This window comes from Geotrypetes seraphini, chromosome 3 (genome assembly GCF_902459505.1).
Source record: "Geotrypetes seraphini chromosome 3, aGeoSer1.1, whole genome shotgun sequence".
NCBI classification, from domain to species: domain Eukaryota; kingdom Metazoa; phylum Chordata; class Amphibia; order Gymnophiona; family Dermophiidae; genus Geotrypetes; species Geotrypetes seraphini.
Window position 1 is genome coordinate 249016332 of NC_047086.1, and position 21058 is coordinate 249037389.

At 42.5% G+C, this 21058-nt stretch overlaps 1 protein-coding gene across 3 annotated transcripts in view; it reads left to right on the plus strand.

The window, feature by feature from the left end:
- Window positions 1-16818, plus strand: part of SLC22A3 (solute carrier family 22 member 3) — a 236507-nt gene extending 219689 nt beyond the window's left edge. For 2 of the 3 annotated variants that reach the window (XR_004538947.1, XR_004538946.1), the window contains one exon: window positions 1106-1317. Coding sequence is in view for 1 of the 3 variants with exons in the window: in XM_033939722.1 (XP_033795613.1) it covers window positions 16559-16613 (55 nt within the window). In the remaining 2 variants the exon portion in view is untranslated. Of the gene's footprint in view, window positions 1-1105; window positions 1318-16558 lie in introns of those variants that run through there. The other variant, XM_033939722.1, reaches the window with a different exon arrangement.
- The last annotated feature ends 4240 nt before the right edge of the window (window positions 16819-21058 follow it).

Here is a 21058-nt window from a genome sequence, read left to right on the forward strand (position 1 = left end):
TTATAAGGGAAAACACCCTCCAGGGATTCAAGACAAGTTTCTGCTGAACAAGAACGGGCGCTGGTAGGGCTAGTCTCATAAGGGTGCTGGTTTTTGACCAGATCACAATGGTGCTTACTGATGTTGACTCTGTTAAAGCTGGAAAGGACACAAATTCAACCTACTGATACAATTAAGTGGAGGATCTTTAGCTTGACTTGGAGACCTTTGGGGGATTCTTTTCCCTCATAAATGTGACATAACTTGTTGCACTTGTAACCAGGCTATTAAGATAGTGTGTTTGCTCATCTCAGCTCTTGATATTGAGATACTTGAGGGGGAGGGGTTGGGGGAGTTTGGTGAGTTGCAAAGAGCTGTACATTGTAAATCATGCCTTTGTTTGCTTTTTTGCCAATAAAAATGATTTTGCCAAAACTCTCAGAATTAACCAACAAAAAAAAGCAGAAAAGTATTTTGCTGAAAGAAGAGTACAGTTCATTTCCCCTCTCCTTCAAAGAAAGTTTATTTGTGTGATTGTTTTATATGTATTTTATGTATTTTTTATTAAGTATGTTTATACTTGTGAGCCGCTCTGGGAAAAGCAGGTTATAAATAAAATTTTTAAATAACAAAAAAGTTCACTTTTGTCACCTTAGTTAAGAGTTCATGTTCATCCCAGCACATACATAGTCTTTACCACTCTAAACAAAACAATTCTTTAATATGAAGATAGTCAGGCAGTCACCTCTTGGGCCCCACAAACAGGAAGTGACATCAGAGAGAGGGATGAGGCTGGAGCAAGCAGCAAGTAAGAGATGCTGCTTGTGGCCAGCAAAGATATGAAGAGGTACAGAAAGTACGGGCAGGGGGAAGAGAAGAGGTGGTGGTGCCTGGGGCAATCTGTCCCCATTGCCCCTCCTTTACTGCACCAAGGGCCACAATGAATATGCAAAGGGAAGATTTGGCTAGTGGGTAATGAGGACCAGATTGAAAACTATTGTTCTATTGTCATTTAGTTGTGTTATACACTAGGTATAGCTGTTATTCATAACATAACCACCTTTGGCTATTGTTTCATTATTTTGTAACATTCATATGTAATTGCATTTTCCTTTATCCACTCCAGAAAGACATCTGTGCTAAGGATGAAGGAGGCAAAAGAAGGAAGAGACATCCAGTCCACCAGGAAGAGGACAAATGAGAAAATACTGCCGTGATTATATATACTTCCCTCTCTGCAACCAGCAGATGAAGATACATTTTCTGATATAACTTTGTGTCTCCTGTTTTTTGTTAATTCATTATTGTATTCACAGTAAAGTATTATATTGTGCTGGTCTTCATGAGAGCTTTGAGCAGACTTTCTCAACCCAGTCTTACTGGCATACCCAGACAGTTATTGGTTTTAAAAAAAATAAATTTCACAAAAAATATACATGAGAAGAATTTGTATACAGTGAAAGCAGTACATTCAAATCTGTCTCGTGCATATTCATTATAGAATTGTGAAACTCAGATTGGTTGGATAAGGGACAAAACTAGTGACCAAGTCAAGACTATGATATAACAACAGGAAGTGAAATTTGAAGGCTTAATCGGTCTTTCCTGCTTTCTCTGTCATCATATTCTTTGTTTCCATTTTTCAAATATGCTTATTACCATATTTTTCGCTCCATAAGATGCTAACTTTTTCCCAAAAAAGTGGGTGGAAATAAGGGTGCGTCTTATGGAGTGAATATAATATCCCCCAACCATCAGATATAAAATGCCTACCCCGCTTGACAGGATTGGGTTACCGCCGTTGTCCACTGTGGTTCTCCAAGTGCTGCTCGGCCGCTTTCTCTGCTCAGCTCCGCCTCCCCCGGCTGCACTTCCAGGTGGGCGGGTCTGCTCGCCTCAGTGACAGATGGGCGTCAGGGGAAGGATGAGGCTGGTGGCTGGAGGAGGAAGTGCCAAGCGGCCGTTGAGCCACACCAGGGACGCAGCCATGGAGAGCTGGGACTGAGCACCTCAGGACGGCGGACAGCTCGCAGCTGCTGCGATGTTGCACTGGGTCTGGCAGCAGCTGGGTTTTGGCCCACCACATTCTAGTGAAACTCAAACAATTCATGAAGCAAATCGGTTTCCACGACATGGGCATTACACACCCCAGAAATCTGCAGACAACAGAATCATATCATCCAAGTATACAGTATGGAATTTTGTTTCTAAAAATCTATTTGAACAGTTCAGAAGAATAGCCAATTTCTATTTTCGTATTATATTTCTTGTTCAGCTTATGATAGATACCCCTACAAGTCCTGTGACCAGTGGACTTCCATTGTTCTTTGTAATAACAGTAAAGGCCATAAAATAGGGTTATGAGGACTGGTTACAGCACAAAGCAGACAATGAAGTAAATGGAGCACCAGTATATGTTGTTCGAAGTGGTGGCCTTGTGAAAACCAGATCAAAAAATATTAGGGTGGGTGATATTGTGAGAGTAGCCAAAGATGAAATTTTCCTGCCAATATAGTGCTGCTGTCTTAAGAACATAAGAACATAAGAAGAACATAAGAAGTTGCCTCCACTGGGTCAGACCAGAGGTCCATCCCGCCCAGCGGTCCGCTCCCGCGGCGGCCCATCAGGTCTGCGACCTGTGAAGTGGTTTCTGACCACTTCTATAACCTACCTCAAGTTCTATCTGTACCCCTCTATCCCCTTATCCTCCAGGAACCTATCCAAACCTTCCTTGAACCCCTATACAGAGTTCTGGCTTATCACCTCCTCCGGATGCTTGTTCCATGTGTCCACCACCCTCTGGGTAAAAAAGAACTTCCTAGCATTTGTTCTAAACCTGTCCCCTTTCAATTTCTCCGAGTGACCCCTAGTGCTTGTGGCTCCCCACAGTTTGAAGAATCTGTTCTTATTCACTTTCTCTATGCCCTTTAGGATTTTGAAGATTTCTATCATGTCCCCTCTAAGTCTCCTCTTCTCCAGGGAGAACAGCCCCAGCGTTTTTAACCTGTCAGCGTATGAGAAATTTTCCATACCTTTTATCAGTTTAGTCACCCTCCTCTGCACTCCCTCGAGTACCGCCATGTCCTTCTTGAGGTACGGCGACCAGTATTGAACACAGTACTCCAGGTGCGGGCGCACCATTGCGCGATACAGCGGCATGATGACTTCCTTCGTCCTGGTTGTGATACCCTTTTTGATGATGCCCAGCATTCTGTTTGCTTTCTTTGAGGCTGTTGCACACTGCGCCGATGGTTTCAGGTATGTGTCGACCATCACCCCCAGGTCCCTTTCAAGGTTACTCACCCCTAGCAGTGTTCCCCCCATTTTGTAGCTGAACATCGGGTTCTTTTTCCCTACATGCATGACTTTGCATTTCTCTATGTTAAAACTCATTTGCCACTTTTTTGCCCAGTCTTCCAGTCTCGTTAGGTCCCTTTGCAGGGCTTCACAGTCTTCAGCTAGAGCAGATGGCTCTTATACTACCACAGCTAGCCTGGATGGAGAAAGAAATCTTAAGACCCACATTGCAGCTCGAAGAGCACACGTGATCTGTCTGAGATACAGTAGGTTATCACATTTTTCAGTACATCTTAATACTTAATTACCATATTTTTCCGCTCCATAAGACACACCTGACCATAAGACGCACCCTAAATTTAGAGGATGAAAACAAGAAAAAAAACATTCTGAACCAAATTCTCCCTGCTAGGCTCTGCACCCAACCCCACTCTCCTTGCCAGGCTCTGTACCCTGTCCCCCCCTCTAGTGTCCCTGCCTGCCCTATGCCCTGGGCATAGGGCAGGCAGGGACAGGGCACAGATATCAAGGCAGATGCCTTTTTAAAACATACAATGTTACCTCAGTAATAGCTATAGAAAAATAGACAAATATAGTACAAAATATAGACAGCAGATATAAATTCTCAAAACTGACACATTTTAATCACTAAATTGAAAATAACATCATTTTTCCTACCTTTATTGTTTGGTGATTTATTTATTTCTTTCCTTTCTTCCTCAGGCCCAACAATTGTCCCTTCCTCCCTCCTATGTCCCCCTCAATGCCTTCCAGCCTTTGTCCTCTTCCTCTCCCCATTGTCTGGTGATTTTCTTGCTTTCCTTCCTCAGCCCAACAATTATCCCTTCCTCCCTCCTTCCTGTGCCCCCTCACTGCCTTCCAGTGTTTGTCCTCTTCTCCCTCCCCCCCAACTCAAGCCCAACAATTGTCCCTTCTTCCCTCCCTCCCTCCAGTTCCTCTAACTGCCTTCCAGCCTCTGTCCTCTTCCACTGCTCCCCCAAGCCTGCCTACCTGCCCGCCCAATTTAATTACCTCTAACTGCTGCTGCTGTAAGGACATGTCGACGAAGCAGCAGCAGCGGGGGGGGGGGGGGGACGGGACTCCTAGCTCAGCAGCACGGCACCCGGAACAGATGTTGCTAGGAAGGGCCAGGCGGGTGCAGCGATTGCACACCGCCGGCCCAGAAGCCTTACGCCCAACGACAAAGAAGCAGCAGTAGCGGGTGGGGGGAGGACTCCTGGCTCATTGCAGCACCCGACAGAAGATGTTGATACTTGCTAGGAAGGGCCAGGCAAGTGCAGTGATTGCACGCCGGCCCAGAAGCTTTACTCCCGACGTCAATTCTGACATCAGCAAGAAGGTTCGGGCCAACCATTGGCTGGCCCAGACCTTCTCGCCGACGTCAGAATTGACATTGGGGATAAGGCTTCTGAGCCGGCGGCGTGCAATCGCTGCACCTGCCTGTCCTTTCCCTTCCTCTACTTTCTGCGGCAGTGAGCAACCAGTAGCAGCAGCGGAGTGCGAAGGGCGAGCAACGGCAGCAATCTAAATAAGGTAAAGGGGAGGGGGGATTTGGGTATTCGCTCCATAGGATGCACCCCTTTTTCCACCCACTTTTTTGGGGAAAAAGTGCGTCTTATGGAGCAAAAAATATGGTACCCTGTACTCTAAATTATGCAAAGTTTTCTAGAAGAAAGTTAGAACAGGCTTTACACACCTGCACTGCTAAATAGGTTTTTAAAATATATAATGAACTAGTATTATAGCCCGTTAAATTAACGGGTGCTAGAAAAGATTAGTCTGATCCATTATGGCTTTCTTCTTATGTCTTACACCCATATTCAGGCTCCCGTTTCCCTTTACCTTCCCTATTTTCACTTTTTTTCACCAACTTAAAAATCTGTCCCCTTTCTCTATCCTTCACCTCCATAGAACTCCCTCTCCATTCCCCCTTTCCCCATCAACCTTCACTTATTCTTCCAGCTCCTGTCTTCAAAAATTATTGGCACACGTCGCACCTCCACTTTTTCTGTGACAGCCCCTATGATCTGGAATGCTCTTCCTTTATACCTAAAAATGGAAAAAAACTTTAAAAATTTTAAAAGCAATTTAAAGTGCTTCCTTTTAAAAGATGCTTTTAACTGATCTATTGTATTTTAGAGATTAACCTATACTTGGTTTTGTTTTTGTTTGTTTTTTTACATTTACTTTCCCAGTTCCTTTTGTGTTTATCTTAAATGTTCCTCACATTTTCTATTTCCCCCCCCCCCCCCTTTTCCTATTTGTGTCCATGGGTCTGTTGGTCCGTATTTACCTAGTATGTAATTGTCGTCAGTCTTGTAGTTTTCATAGAAAAGTATGTTTTAATTGTTATATTTTTGTTTAAATGTTATTTTAAACCTTGTACAACGCTTTGTAGTTTCGAAAAAGCGTTTAATCAAAAAACTGAATAAACAATAAACAATTCAGTCCCAGTCCTTTTCTCTCACATGTTCCCTTTTTTGTAGCCCCCTTCTCCCACTGCCCCCTTTTTTCATCCCCAGCTCCCTTCTCTCATACATTCCGTTTTTATAGTCCCCAACCCTAACCCCCTTCTCATATCTACTCGTCCAGCCCTCAGTTCTAGCCCCAGTCTCCTTATCACACCTGTCTTCCTTTTCAGCCCCAAAATCCAGACCCAGACCCCTTCTCTCACAACTCACCTTTTGCAGTTCCAAGCTCCAGCACTCTTCTCCGAACTGTCTTTTAACAGCCTCCTACACCAGGTCTCTTTTCCCAAGAACCCCCCTTTAAAGCTTCCTTCCCTCACATATCCTCTATTTTAAGCCCCAGTTCCAAACCCCTTTTTAGGCCCCCACAGCCCCCCTTCTCCCATCTTTTTCCTTTCAGCTTCCAGCCCCAGCACCCTTTTTTCACTTTTGCAGCCTCCTTCTCACACATATCCCCTTTTCTGCCCCCAGCCCCCTTCTCTTACATGGCAGCAGTTGTTTTTACTTTTCCTTTTGGTCTCATCCGGGGTTAACTCAACAGACGGAGAGAGGGTAGGAGGGGGGAGTCGCTACCGTGATGGTCACCACTGGCTCCGGGCTCGCAGCATCACCGAGGGAGGGCAATGGGGAAACTGCTATAGGCTTCTGGCAGACAGAGAGAGTTCTATTCTACTGCGCAAGCGGAGGCACGGAATTTCAATGTACATGCGCGCTAAGGTTTTTATTATTATTGATGTGGGACATTTTAACTTGGAGCTTTATAGCTATATGCCCCTATTTATCTAAGATCTCAGCTTGATCAACCTTGATATTTGGGGTTCAATGATTAATATATTGACATTGTACCTATGTGCATAAATGCCAAAAATCTGCCTAAGTGCTGTTCACCGTTCTCTCTAAGCTGAGCGGAAGTCCTCCACTTATAGTCCTTCCAGTGGGGGGATGCTAATGAGAGAAGAACCAACAGTGGAGACCCTGGGGCAAACAGCTAAAGGACAAGGCCTATAATAAAAGCAAGCCAAGAACATAATGGGTTCTATAAAAACTTCATTATTGCCCCATAGGCTGGCAACATCCAAGCTGCTAGTGGAGAAATTTCCTTGCAGAAGTACTGGTCACAAGATAGTGATGTGGCATGGAAAGATAGTCGCAAGGTGGCACTGGAAAAGCTCATATGTTCTGAGTACACAACATGCTGAAAGTGCTGATAACAGTAACACCCATGAAGCAGAAGGAGACCACCCAGAGGGCGGGGGTCCATATTCAGAGAGCCTGGAAATTAGCACCAAGGATAGACTGTCAAGGGAGATAAGGAAGTTGTTTTTTAGACAACACCCAAGCCTTGTAATGACACAAGCAAATGTGTAAAACAACCAATCAAAATAACAATTTAACCACCAATCAAGGTGGCAAAGTTAACATTCCAGGTCCAGGGATAAAAGGCCAAGAATGAAGAACCAGACTCAGAGAGAACTGAAACTGCTCAACTACTAGTCTCTGGCCGATTCCTTCTCTTGGCACATTGCTGTATAATCATTTTAAATGTCAATTATGAAAGCTGAGTATTGATTTATTACTTATAAAGAATAATTTGATACAGCATATGTGTTGTGGTTGCATTGTCATTTCCAGATAGTGAAAGGTAGCAGCCTCCTTTCACTATCATATTTTTAACAGTGAGAGACTGCCAAGCTCTGCAGGACTCCAGGAAACTTGTCTGTCCCCTGGGAATCGAAGACATAGTATTGAAGCACTACCACCCACTGGCAGTGATGCAGATAGATGACTCCCACCCAGCTCAGAGGGAACAGTGCTGCTATTCTATAAATATCGCCTACTGTCAGGTCACCCAAAGTCGGGCATGGATACCGTGACCATTTATTTTTTTCATTAAAACAGAAAATCTATTAATTTTCAATCCAGCCTCCAATCCCACCCTAGCCCCTACCCCTAATCCCACCCCCAATTTCTTCCATTCATTTTTCATGTATACATAATATCTTATTAATTCATAATAGTAACCATAAAATTAAAAAAACCCCACAAAGCACACTGTATGCAGAGAAAATGTTAATTATTTATATTTGGGGGTTTTCAAAGATGTTAAGACAGATTACTTTAACTATAGAAAAATAGACAAATATAGTGCAAAATATAGACAGCAGATATAAATTCTCAAAATTGACACATTTTGATCACTAAATTGAAAATCAAATCATTTTTCCTACTTTTGTTGTCTGGTGATTTCATGAGTCTCTGGTTGCACTTCTTTCTGACTGTGCATCCAATATTCCTTCCTTTCTTTCTTTCTTTATCCAGCTCCATCCTCTGTGGGTCCAGGTCTCTCCCTCTTTTCCCTCTGTTACCCTCCCCAGATTCAGTGTCAGTTCTTCTTTGTACCTTTGTTCCATGTCTCCCTCTCTCTCCCTCCTCTGTTATGATCTTACATCTCTCTGCTCTTCCTCAGGATCTCTCCTCCTCTGCACCTCCCATAGTCCTGCATCTGCTTCCTGTCTTTCACCTTTGGTCCAGGGAGGGAAGGGAAGTGATCGCTCGTCCCGTTGTCCCCACGCACAGCTTCGGGACTCTGTCTCTGAAAACGGGACATTTCGGTGTCTCAAAACTGTGCGTGGGGACAACGGGACAGGGGGATCTAAAAATAGAATGGTCCCATTCAAAACGAGATATATGGTCACATTAGGCATGGATCACAGATCCCCACATAAACTAATTAGCTAATTAGATGTTAACAATCATTTATTGCTCATTAACAAGCACTCTCATTGGCAGTCATTAGGAGTTATGAAAGGATCTGTCCTATGCCCTATTTTTACAACATGTGTTCCTAAATTTCTTAGCATACAACCTCAAAGGGGGCACGGACAGCTCAAGGATGTTCTAGAAATTCGGTGTGATGTTATGCGGCAAAATGCACGTTAACCTTGTATTCTATAAACGTTGTTTTGCCTTTTACAGAATACTAGCTTAACGTGGATCATCACAGCGCCTAACTGTGGACACCATTTACTGAATCTACCTTTTACCATATCTTACATAGCACATTTATTTATTTATTTAGTTATTTGATTTCTATGCCTATCCTCCCAAAGGAGCTCAGAACGTGTTGCAAATCAGGTACTCAAGCATGTTCCCTATCTGTCCTGGTGGGTTCACAATCTTTCTAATGTACCTGGGACAGTGGAGGATTAAGCAACTTGCCCAGGGTTAAAAAGAGCAGCATGAGGTGCTGAGGCTGTAGCTCTAAGTGCTGTGCCACACTCTCCACATAGTTGAAGAGTAGGCAGACACATGGGTAGATTCTGGGCAGAGCATGAACAGGACTCTCAATTACATGTACAACTTATAGAATACTATTGTATGCATATCTCTGACATTTATGCATGATCATTTACACCAGTTCACACCTAAGTGCATATGTGCATATATACCAAATTATGCTAATGCCCTTTGCTAATGACTCATAGGTATCCAATTCTATAAATAATGTGATAGTATTTACACACTGAATACACATGGCAACATAGGACCCAATTTTTGGACCATGGGAGGCTTCAATCAGTGGTGGACCCAAAAAATTCAATCAGCATTGAATTTCCAGTCTATGTGAATCTGGCCCCTCTTGCAATCCAGGACATACAGAGTAAAGACAAACAAAGAAAAATCAGAACCATGGTCCAACCCCTGCGGCATACCCCAAGGATCACCTTTATCCCCAACACTCTTCAACCTCTACATTGCATCCCTCGGCACCTGCCTAGACAAATTAGGCTTAACCTCCTATAGCTATGCAGACGACATCACCATTCTCCTTCCTTTTGATCAACCAATGCCCTCTATGACAGACACATTACAAGAACACTAGAAAGATTCTAGTGGATTAAAGATCACAAACTGAAACTGAATCCAGACAAAACAAAATTCGTACTCCTCGAAAATAACAAATCCCCAACCATAACAAACCTAGTAATAAACTCTATCACATACCCCATTCAACCCACTCTAAAATTTCTGGGAATGATGATAGTCAGATGCTGCACCATGCAGCCCCAAAACAACAAAACAATACAGAAATCATTCATAGTCATGAGAAGGCAAGTTTGGAAATTCTTCGACAGAAAACAATTCCAGATCATGGTCCAGTCCCTAGTCCTAGGTCTTCTAGACCAGTGGTTCCCAACCCTGTCCTGGAGGACCACCAGGCTAGTCGGGTTTTTGGGATAGCTCTAATGAATATGTATAAGAGAAATTTGCATATAATGGAGGTGAAAGGCATGCAAATCTGCCCCATGCATATTTATTAGGGCTATCCTAAAAACCCGACTGGCCTGGTGGTCCTCCAGGACAGGGTTGGAAACCACTGTTCTAGACTACTGCAATATCCGCTATCTCCCCTGCCCCATAACCATGATAAAACAACTACAAATAGTACAAAACACAGCTCTGAGACTTATCTATTCACTGAGGAAACACGACCACATCACAGCGGCATACCTCGAATCACACTGGCTCCCAATACAAGCAAGAATACTATTCAAATTCTACTTTCTACTATTTAAAACCATAAGTGGAGACAGCCCAGCCTACTTGAACAACTGCCTAATCCAAACTACCACTACCAGACATGGGAGAACCCAAACACCATTCACACACCCTCCAGTCAGAGACATCAAATTAAAAAAAACTGTACAATGGCCTTCTAGCCACACAAGCAGCAAAACTAGACTACCAATTCTCCAATTTACTGATCATGACCCCAGACTACAAAACTTTCAGAAAAGAAATAAAAAGAAATCAAGAAATCCTTAAAGACAAACTAATACCCGCAAGAATCATCTCAATCCTCTGTAGCAATCCGCTCCACTATGTAATACCTCTGGAAATGTCTAAATAACTTCTTATGTAATCTGCCTTGAACCGCAAGGTAATTGCAGAATAGAAATCACTAATGTAATGTAATATTGGCGCTGACATAGCTGTTGCCTGGGCTAGCCACTGACCAGGTTATTCAGCAGAAGATAGCCAGCTATCTCCTGCTGAATATCAGTGATTAGCCAGCTCAACATTATTTAGCTGGTCAGGAATCATTCCAAGTCAGCTAAATAGCTCTGCACATCAGGCAGATAGTAAAGAATAAATAGCAGATAAAGATCTGCACAGTCCATCTAGTCTGCCCAACAAGGTGGCCAGAATTTAATCTGTAAGTCTGCCTAGGTTCCATTTCTTCATGATTGAGTACTGGTATACTTGATCTCTGACTTGCCCTGCCAATTTTGGGGCACAGACCATAGAAGTTTGCCTGGTCCTACTTCCCAACTACAGAAGTTACCATCGAAGCCTGCTCCAGTATTGATCCTGATCTGATTTTTGCCATGTACAGGTAAAGGTCTGCCAGCATTGCTCCTACTTCCCAACTTCTGAAGCTGCTGTCAAGCCTCACTCCAGCTATGAAGTCATTTAAATTTTGATTTAATTGGATTCCATCCTTTTTCTATATAGAGATCCTAATTTTTATTGAAACCACAGAAAGGTAGTACAGTCAAACCTCGGTTTACGAGTACACCGGTTTGCGAGTGTTTTACAAGACGAGCAAAACATTTGCAAAATCAGCACCTCGGAAACCGAGCTTGACTCGATTTATGAGCGCTCCCCCCACAATCCGATATCCCCCCGTGATCTGGCATCCCCCCACTCGCATCGCTCCCCCCATCACGATCTGGCATCCCCCACGCACCCAAACACATTGGCTTACCCCCGCTGTCTCTGCAATTCTCAGAGATCTCCGAAAATCTCAGAGAGAGGGAGAACTAGAAGGCCTTGAGCATGCGCAGATGCTCAAGGCCCAGCAAAAGGAAGATAGCAGATCTTCGGGCACTGGCACCATCATGTCCTGTGCATTGGTGCTGTTGTCAGTGCCAGATGGGGTAAGCCAATGTGTTTGGGTGGGTGGGTGCATGGGGGATGCCAGATCATGGTGGGGGCAATGCAAGCGGGGTGATGCCGGATCACAAGGGGTAGGTGGAGCAGCGCCGCTGGCCTCGGGAGGTGGGGGGTGGGTGGGAACATATCAAGCAAGTTTCCCCTAGTTCCTATGGGGAAACTCGCTTTATTATATGAGTACTTTGGTTTACGAGCAATGCTTCTTGAAAAATTATGCTCGTAAACCAAGGTTCCACTGTATATCAAATCCCATCTCCATTCCCTTTCCCATGCATTACTGAATTCTGTCACCATCATTATCTTCACAATACAAAACACAGAGCAAATAAACATAAAAAATAACAATAATGATCAAAACCATGCATATTACAAATCAAGAAAACATCAGAAACATACACATACACACACATATACAGTATATATGATTCGAATACAGGCATATATGCACATCTGTGTATACATACACATTTAAATACTAAAAATCCTCAATGCTATTCTATTAATACCTATATATCTTACATAGCATATATTGGACATGTGGGCATGTGAGAGTATGTGTACTGGTTAGTAGATGACGGAGTATGGGTACCTGTTTCCTGTAGTTTATCACATAAGCAATGCTGTGGAACAGTGTGGATATCTGCTTACCTCTTGATCAGTTAGCATTGCCAAGAACATATTACAGCAGAGACCATCTCACCTATATGTGACCAGCTGGGGCTGAACTTCTGAGTTCATGTAATGTGCATAAAATCTTGCAAAACCATCATATTTCTGGCACTGTGGCAGAAATGCTGAGTCATGCAGTGCCCTGCAAAGATCTCACCTTTCTGGGTTAAAGTCAGAGACTTTCCTGATCCTTTCAGAACACTGCATTGTGAAATAGTGAGAGGGACAAAGCCTCCACCACACTATATAAGCAAGGCTGCACATCAGGACTAGAGCTAGCTGGTTAGTAAGACAACAGACTTGGAGGACATCATCTACAGTGTTCATCTGGATCTTATGAATCATCTGCCTCCTGCTGTCCATCCATCTCTCCAGGAAACCTTGTTGCCAAATGGTAAACCTTCTATATTTGCAGCCTTTCTTCAGGTTTAGTGAGGGCTGGTGTGTGTATTTCATCTAACTGCTGGCAGGTAAGAATAGGTACCTTTCATTCTTCCAAGCTGCATAACTTGTATATAATTCTGATTTGCTCACATGTTTAGGCTAGACTGTACTGTAGATAAAATCTTCTCTTTTTTATACACATGACCTGGATCAATGCTTAATAGGATAGGGTTGTGTAGGGTTAGAACTTAGATCTGGGGAACTTAGTCCAAAATCCTACCTAAGACTATTACATATACTTTCTGTTCTCTCATTCCCTGGTTACTTGACATCAGGAACCCTGTAGGCTTCTCCTGCACCCGTGACTCAGTATCAGGTTATCACTTACAGATGGAGGGTCTACTAAGATAAGTTAACAGATAGGGTTTGAATATTTTGGGGTATGAGCTAACCTTTCTATCAGAGCTTAGGCTGTGTTAGGAATACTATGGTTATGGCTATCTTTATTTGATATTTCACCCATGGATATCAAAACATTTTACAATACATTAAATAGTAAGCAGGTTTTCTGAGTTTTTTTCCCTATCTGTCCCAGTGAGCTAACAATCTAAATAATACATTGGATCTTTCCCCACAGTATTTTATCTTTGTTCACAGTACACAGGATATCTACTGTATTTGGATAAACAATTCTGCTTTGGCAGTGTTCTCAGAAAGGACTTAGAGACAAGTTGTTTTCTGTTTCTGAGCAGTAATAAGCCAGAAGAGATTGCCTTAAAGCCAGGAACACCCTTTTGCTTCATGCTACTGTAATCACAGAGTCTCATTGACATGTAAGTAAGCTTGTATATTCTCTTAAATCACAGTACAGAATTTTAAAGTCGCGTTTCTGTGCTGTACATCTGAGAAGATTCTGTCAGTGGAACACTGTATCCTTGAGTAATTCCCTTTTAAAACTTCTGCATGTACTGAGAGAGATACTGTTAACTCTTTAATACACTGTTAAACACTGTTTCAAATGTCAGTGTTTTTATTGTATGCTGTAAATAATCCCTAGTAGCATACAGTGAAATTTATTTTTCAGTTTTGATTAAGAGTTATTTGTTTAATATTAAACAAGGTGGCATTCAAGATGGCAGAGATTACCCTCTAGGTTCATTATCTTCCTGTCACATTACTCCCTGATTATATTGATTATTTAATGGAGAATGTTATACTTAAAGGTCTCTCTGTTATACTTAAAGGTCTCTCTGTGCAGGACACTGCTGTTAGACTCAATATCAAGGTTGTTGATTTCCCAGACCCTTTGCTAACTGGCAGGTAACCCTTATAGAGTTTGGTATAAAAAGGGAGATCCTGATGAAGCTGCGTAGGCAACTCTTAGTTAGTAGGGGTATCCAGTGTTCAAATAGCATTGTGGAATTCCTCCAGACCATTGGTAGGATGGGGAGGGTATGGGAGATTTCTGGGGAAACCTGACAAGAGAATTTATCTTTGAGCAATTTAAAGGGAGCACCTTTGACATCCGTATACTAAGTCACACAGAATGTGAATTTGTGCTTCTGTCAGAATGGTCGCCTAATTTAGGCTCTCATTGACCAGTTAAAAGTCTCTCTTCACAGGGAAATAGTGTCTCAGAGATAAAGGAGGAAAGCACAAATGCTGACACCTCTGCACTTAATTCCATAGAGGTAATGGGACTTCAAGAGACTGATACTATTTCTGTGCCCCTGCCAGAGTGTGATGCTGAAGAGCCAGTCTCTCTTATAACTGGGGACAGCTTTGAGCGGAAATCTAGTTTTGTAACAAAGGCACAAGAGATTAATGGCCCTGGGAATAACATAGAGCAAGAGATAGCCACAGCTTTCCTCCCTCCTGGGGAAAATGATGAGCAAATCTATTGTTTCTGACTTTGATACAGATAGTGAAATAGTTTTGGATGAGGAAAGTTTCATTGTTAGTTCTGACACTATAGAACTTAATGAGTCTCTCCAATTTTCAAAAGCAGTCTCTGTTTTAAATACAGAAAAAAGTGATTGTGTGCTTGATCCAAAGAATTCCAAGAATCTGCCCATTGTAAGTGATAATTCCTTAGTGCAAGGTGCACTATATACAAAACTTTTACTTTACTCCCCTAAAATTTATGTAGTAGTGCAGCGAAGTGACACAGCTAAGCGGGTTATTTTTTTATTATTTCTTTATAAATGTCATAATACAAATACAAGAATCCTCTTGTTAGCTAAGCAAGTCAAAAGGGCAAGCTGTAAATCAGACATGAGTAGGCAGCAACACAATTATTCAAAGGGGGTGAGGAAAGAGATCTTTTAAGATTTTTTCTGTATGTGCTCAGAATTGAAATACAAGGATAATGGTTTTATTTCTGATGTTAGTGCAGTTCAGAGTCCAGGAACTGATTCTGTGTAGCTCCCTATCTGGAGTATTGCCACAAGAAACCCCTGGATTTCTAGTCACTCAATTTGGCTCTCCAGGCATATGCCAGAGATTCAATTCTTTGAGTGCCTTGTGTTCTCAGGTGTTAGAGAAATTTAAAAGGCCAATGCATTGTCATAAGCCACTATCTGAATTCATCTCTAGTGTAGATTGCTGATAAGGGGGGAGGCATAGGCAATTACGTGATTTCCATTATCTCTCTTGATTGCACCAATTAAAAAGAAAAAGATAGAGCCAGGAAGCAGCCAAGAATGTTACAGAATGTACCAGAAGGTTTTAAGTCAGTATCTCCATTCAAGCATGCAAAGATATCTGGGATGGCAAAGCTGCCTTCCCACATACATGGACCATAAATAAATTAATTTTCTTTTCCTTTTCTAGGGGGGAGCATGTCAGCCATGAAAGGAGTAAGACCTCATTGTGATAGTTAACAGAGAAATAACCTAGCTGAAGGGAAGAGATTTAAACTATAGCAAGTGATCTGATGCATAATAATGCATTCATGGTCTACATATTTTATCCTGTGTAAGGGGATTGGTCACCCTCAAGCCTGCCAAGATGTAGACAGATATAACTGTTAATAGTTCTAGGAATGAATTAATGAGGTACTGTTTGTTCTCTGAACCTCAACATGACTGACATGAACCTAAGTGTCTCTGTAATGATAAACAGGACATACGGAATCAAATCAGTCAAATGATAGGCACAGTGTACTTCCCAACCCACCGTATGTTATATGGAACTGCCAAAAATGCTCCAGCATTTATTATGGATAGGTTTACATTAGTAAGCTCTAGCAATTAATGACTCTTTTTGCTGTGTGTACACAGGTGTCTGAGGAAATGTTGCCCTGAGACTCCTGAAGGATTTGGTGACCTTGGGTTAAGAAGGAAAATTTAAACCTCTCCTCTCAAGCTACGTTCCGTTTTACAGGTTGAAGCAGTGTGTGACACTAAAGACCTCCAATTCTAAACCTCTGTCAAACACTAATCTCATTTGTTTGTTTCAGCCAGAAGCCAGACACATCCATCCTAAAAAATGAGGTTTTAAATAATGATTTTTTTCTCTCTCTCTCTCTTTGCAGAGCAGACTACTTTCCTGGTTTAGAGGGGGGGAGGATAGAAAGTTTAAAATGACTAATTTACTAAATCCTCTGATTTTAGAGAATATCTAACATTTATAAATAACTAATTGAAGTCAATAACATGGTATATTACTGTTTTAATTGTCCTATGTGTTGTCCTATGTCTTGGACAGTATTGTAAAGTTTTTCCTCCAACACTGTGTTTGATTGTTTTTTTTCTTACCCAGGTTTTCTTTCTTTTATGCAGATCTCAAAAAAGTGTTAACAAAGATAAAAACCCAAACACTTCCCCGTTCATTTGATCATTGCAAGAGGATGGGGGACAAATAAGCAATTGATGTGAAGGATAGACCTGCTTTTGGACTGAGAGAGCGCTCTTTGACATCTTCCTGGCCCCCTTTCAAACATCATCTTCCTGGCCCCCTTTCAAACGTGTTACAAAGACTGGCACAAACTGCCATCCTATAAACTGCTCAAATAATATTTTATAAACTAGCCAAAGGTTGAACGTGCTTTAAGTATTGTTTTGTATAATTAAGGAATAAATCTATGTTTTTAATGAATGTGTTATGTTCCTTCCTACTATATATATGCTTATGTGCTGAGAGACTTTATGGGAATGCATGATAACTTCAGTCTGTTACGTATCTGATAATGTTTGCAAACCCTGAGAAGAAGGCATATTTCTCAGCTGCATGATCATCGTATGTGACCTTGATTTCTCTCCCAGTCCTTGAGGGTCACCAATGGGTCATGAATATTCATGAGAGGGCTTTGCATAGAGTAGATGTCAGCGGAAGAGCTGATGGGGTTGCGAAGAGCACGTTGACCGCCGCAAACAACTTCTTCAATTAGAGGTATGGGGGAAGGGAATTGGGGCACACATGTGGAGGGGAGGAATGGGAAAAGGCGAGGGATGGAGAGGGAGGGGTGTATGCACCCCCACCAACATGATGCCCTGGACAGACTGCCCCCCTCTCTCCCGCTTACTATGCCACTGTCTCCAAAATTATACCAATTTTAACCCCCCTCCCAACACACACACTTTTACAGACCCATACAAGAAGTTTTTAGCACTGACCGGTGCGCTAAATGCATTCTCTGACAGTCATAGAGTTCCTATGAGCGTCAGAGCAGTATAGAGAATTAAGCGCGCCAGCCGGCGCTAAAAACCTCTTGCACGTTTTTGTAAAAGGGAGGGAGGTATATTGCAATGGGCCATCATATTTGAAGCATTTTTTGAACAGTAGTTTCAGTGTTTTAATATCAGTCCATATACGAAGGGCCAACCGAGAAAAGAATGATGCGGAACCATGAAACTTACAAGTTATTCCACACTTTTCTTGACACTTTTTGTTTTTATGATATGAAATAAAACGAAAAGTGTTAAGAAAGCCTTTCCACTCCACTCAGTATTGGGATTTTACCATGGGATGCCTCAGCGTGTCCCTCAGTAAGCCCTTTTAAACTGTGGGTAAGGCACATAATAATGCTTACCAGTTCACTTGCAAAAAAAATTTTCTCAAGGTTAATTTGTCTTAATTTGGGATTAAATTCTGCCTGCTGCTCTTTAATCATTGCTGTGGTAATAGAAGAAATGCTCTTCAGGTATTTTTTGTTTTTGAGCCCTTTTCTCCTGAGGCAGCATGATTTTGTGAAACAAGGCTCTTGTTGAGGAAGGGTTTAGTGTTTCATGCCATTGGCCTAGAGCAGTGGTTCACAGGCTTGTCCTGGAGGACCACTAGGCCAATCGGGTTTGTGGAATAGCTCTAATGAATATGCATGGAGCAGATTTGCATGCCTGTCACCTCCATTATATGCAAATCTCTCTCATGCATATTAATCAGGCCTATCCCAAAAACCTGACTGACCTGGTGGTCCTCCAGGACAGGGTTGGGAACCATTGGCCTAGAGTACTGGTGGAAACTGTGGAGAAAACAGTCTGGCTTGCAGTCTGGAACATGTGAGGGGTATGGCCATATGCCGGTGTGAGTGTTAGTCCTGCTCTCTTATAGCAGGCTTTTTGATCGTCCAAATAGCCATTTAGGACACTTTTTAGACTTTTTTATTATTATTATGAACACCATACTGTATAGGGTTACCAGATGCCCAGAGTTATCCAGGCATGTCCTCTTTTTAGAGGACTGTCCAGGCATCCAGTCAGCCCTGAAGAGACGGGGTTTGTGTGGGGCCAGGGATGGGGGGTGGAATGAGGTAGGGCTATGGGCAGAATGAGGCGGGGCTATGCATCCTCTTTTTTGAGGACAAAATCCAATAACTAGGCATACACTGTATCATACAGGGATAGTCACTTATTTTAGGAAAGTACCATCTCTGATTTTGAAATACTTATCTTTTTTTCTGACAAATGGAATGTTTGGCTGGCTTTACCCATGGCAAACTCTTTGTAATTAGGTATGAATGCCACAATGTTGCTTATTTTTGAAGTATATGGGCATCCCAAATGGCTGAAATGTGCTTGAAACGTCCCAAGTACCAATTTTGCAAAGGCAGAAAATGCACTATGTCTAAAGAACAAGGGGGCATGTTTTGGGTATATTTTGGGTGGGATTAGGGAGGGCCTTAAATATGGACATTCAAGAGCAATTACTAAAGGGGAAGAAACAACCATGTCTAAAATGAAGTCCATCCTTATTTAGACCTGTTTCAAGAACGTCCAGGTTACAGAAATGTGCTCTGATTCAGCAGTTGTTCACTGGCAGGATTAAGGCATGACACCTCCTTAATCCCCCAATGGTTATTTTCCTCCTCCCTCTCTCTTGAAACTGAAACCAAAGGGAGATACCAGGATCTATAACAGTTTCATGTTCAGCTTCTGCCCATCGCCTATGCTTTCCATCCATCCATCCATTGCTCCCGTCTTAAAGCGACTTGTCATTCTGTTTTCTTTTGCACTGTGCCCATACAATGGAATTCCCTTCCTCCTGATCTTCTGGCTGAAGTCTTACCCTAGATCAGTGGCTCCTAAACCTGTCCCGAGGGACCTCAAGCCAGTCAAATTTTCAAGATATCCCTAATGAATATGCCTAAAGCCTAAGCTTGGGGTTTTTTTTCAGTTAATTAAATAGCTGCCTATTGGATAACTCAAATTCTTAAAACCAGCTATTAAATATTTAATTCATAGAAACATAGAAATATAGAAAATGACGGCAGAAAAGGGCCATAGCCCATCATGTCTGCCCATACCAATGACCCACCCCCCTGACTTTACTCTCTTAGAGATCCCACGTGAATATCCCATTTTCTCTTAAAATCTGACACGCTGTTAGCCTCAATCACCTGCTGAGGTAGTTCGTTCCAATGATTGACCACCCTTTCGGTGAAGAAGTACTTCCTGGAATCACCATGAAATTTTCCTCCCCTGACTTTCAGCGAGTGACCTCTCGTGGTTGAGGGCCCTATAAGACAGAAGATATCATCTTCCACCTCTATACGGCCCATGATATACTTAAACGTCTCAATCATATCTCCTCTCTCTCTTCGTTCCTCCAGTGAGTACCGCTGCAATTTATTTAGCCTTTCTTCATACATGAGATCCTTGAGCCCCAAGACCATCCTGGTGGCCATTCGCTGAACTGACTCCATTTGCAGCACATCCTTCCAGTAGTGTGGTCTTCAGAATTGAACACAATACTCCAGATGGGGTCTTACCATGGATCTGTACAGCGGCATTATGACTTCAGGTCTTCTGCTAACAAAACCCCTACGGATACAGCCCATCATTTGTCTTGCTTTGGAGGAAGCCTTCTCCACTTGATTGGCAGCCTTCATATCATCGCTAATGATCACTCCTAAATTACGTTCCGCCGTAGTCTTGACCAAGGTCTCACCATTTAGTGTGTAAGTTCTGCACGGATTTTTTTTTTACCTAGGTGCATCACCTTACATTTTTTAGCATTGAAGCTTAGCTGCCAAGTCAATGACCACTGTTCCAGTAGTAGGTCCTGCATCATACTGTCTGGCACACTGCTTTTACCTACTATGTTGCATAGTTTGGCGTCGTCGGCAAACAGTGATACTTTTCCTCTAAGCCCTTGGGTCATATCTCCTATGAATAAATTGAATAGAATCGGGCCCAAGACAGAGCCCTGTGGTACTCCACTCGTCACGGCTGACGTTTTGGAGGGGGTACTGTTTACCATTACCCTTTGAAGACTACCGCTTAGCCAATCCCTAACCAATGCAGTAAGTGTATCCCCCAATCCCAGCGATTTTAGTTTGTTTAACAGCCTGCGGTGTGGAACGCTATCAAAAGCTTTGCTGAAGTCCAAATATATTATGTCCAGGGACTCCCTGGCATCCAGTTGTCTAGTCACCCAGTCAAAGAAGCCAATTAGATTAGATTGGCAGGACCTGCCCCTGGTAAATCCGTGTTGGTGGGGATCACGTAGATTTTCCTCGTCTAGGATATTGTCAAGGTTCTGTTTGATCAGTGTTTCCATGAGTTTGCTCACTATGGATGTGAGACTCACCGGTCTGTAATTTGCTGTCTCTGTCCTGCAGCCCTTTTTGTGGAGTGGAATTACGTTAGCCGTTTTCCAGTCCAGGGGGACTCTTCCCTTGCTTAGGGAAAGATTGAAGAGCACAGATAGTGTTTCCGCCAGAACTTCACACAACTCTCTGAGCACCCTGGGGTGTAGATTGTCTGGTCCCATGGCTTTGTTTACTTTGAGTCTTGAAAGTTCGTAGTAGACGCTACTGGGCGTAAACTTGAAATCTTGAAACA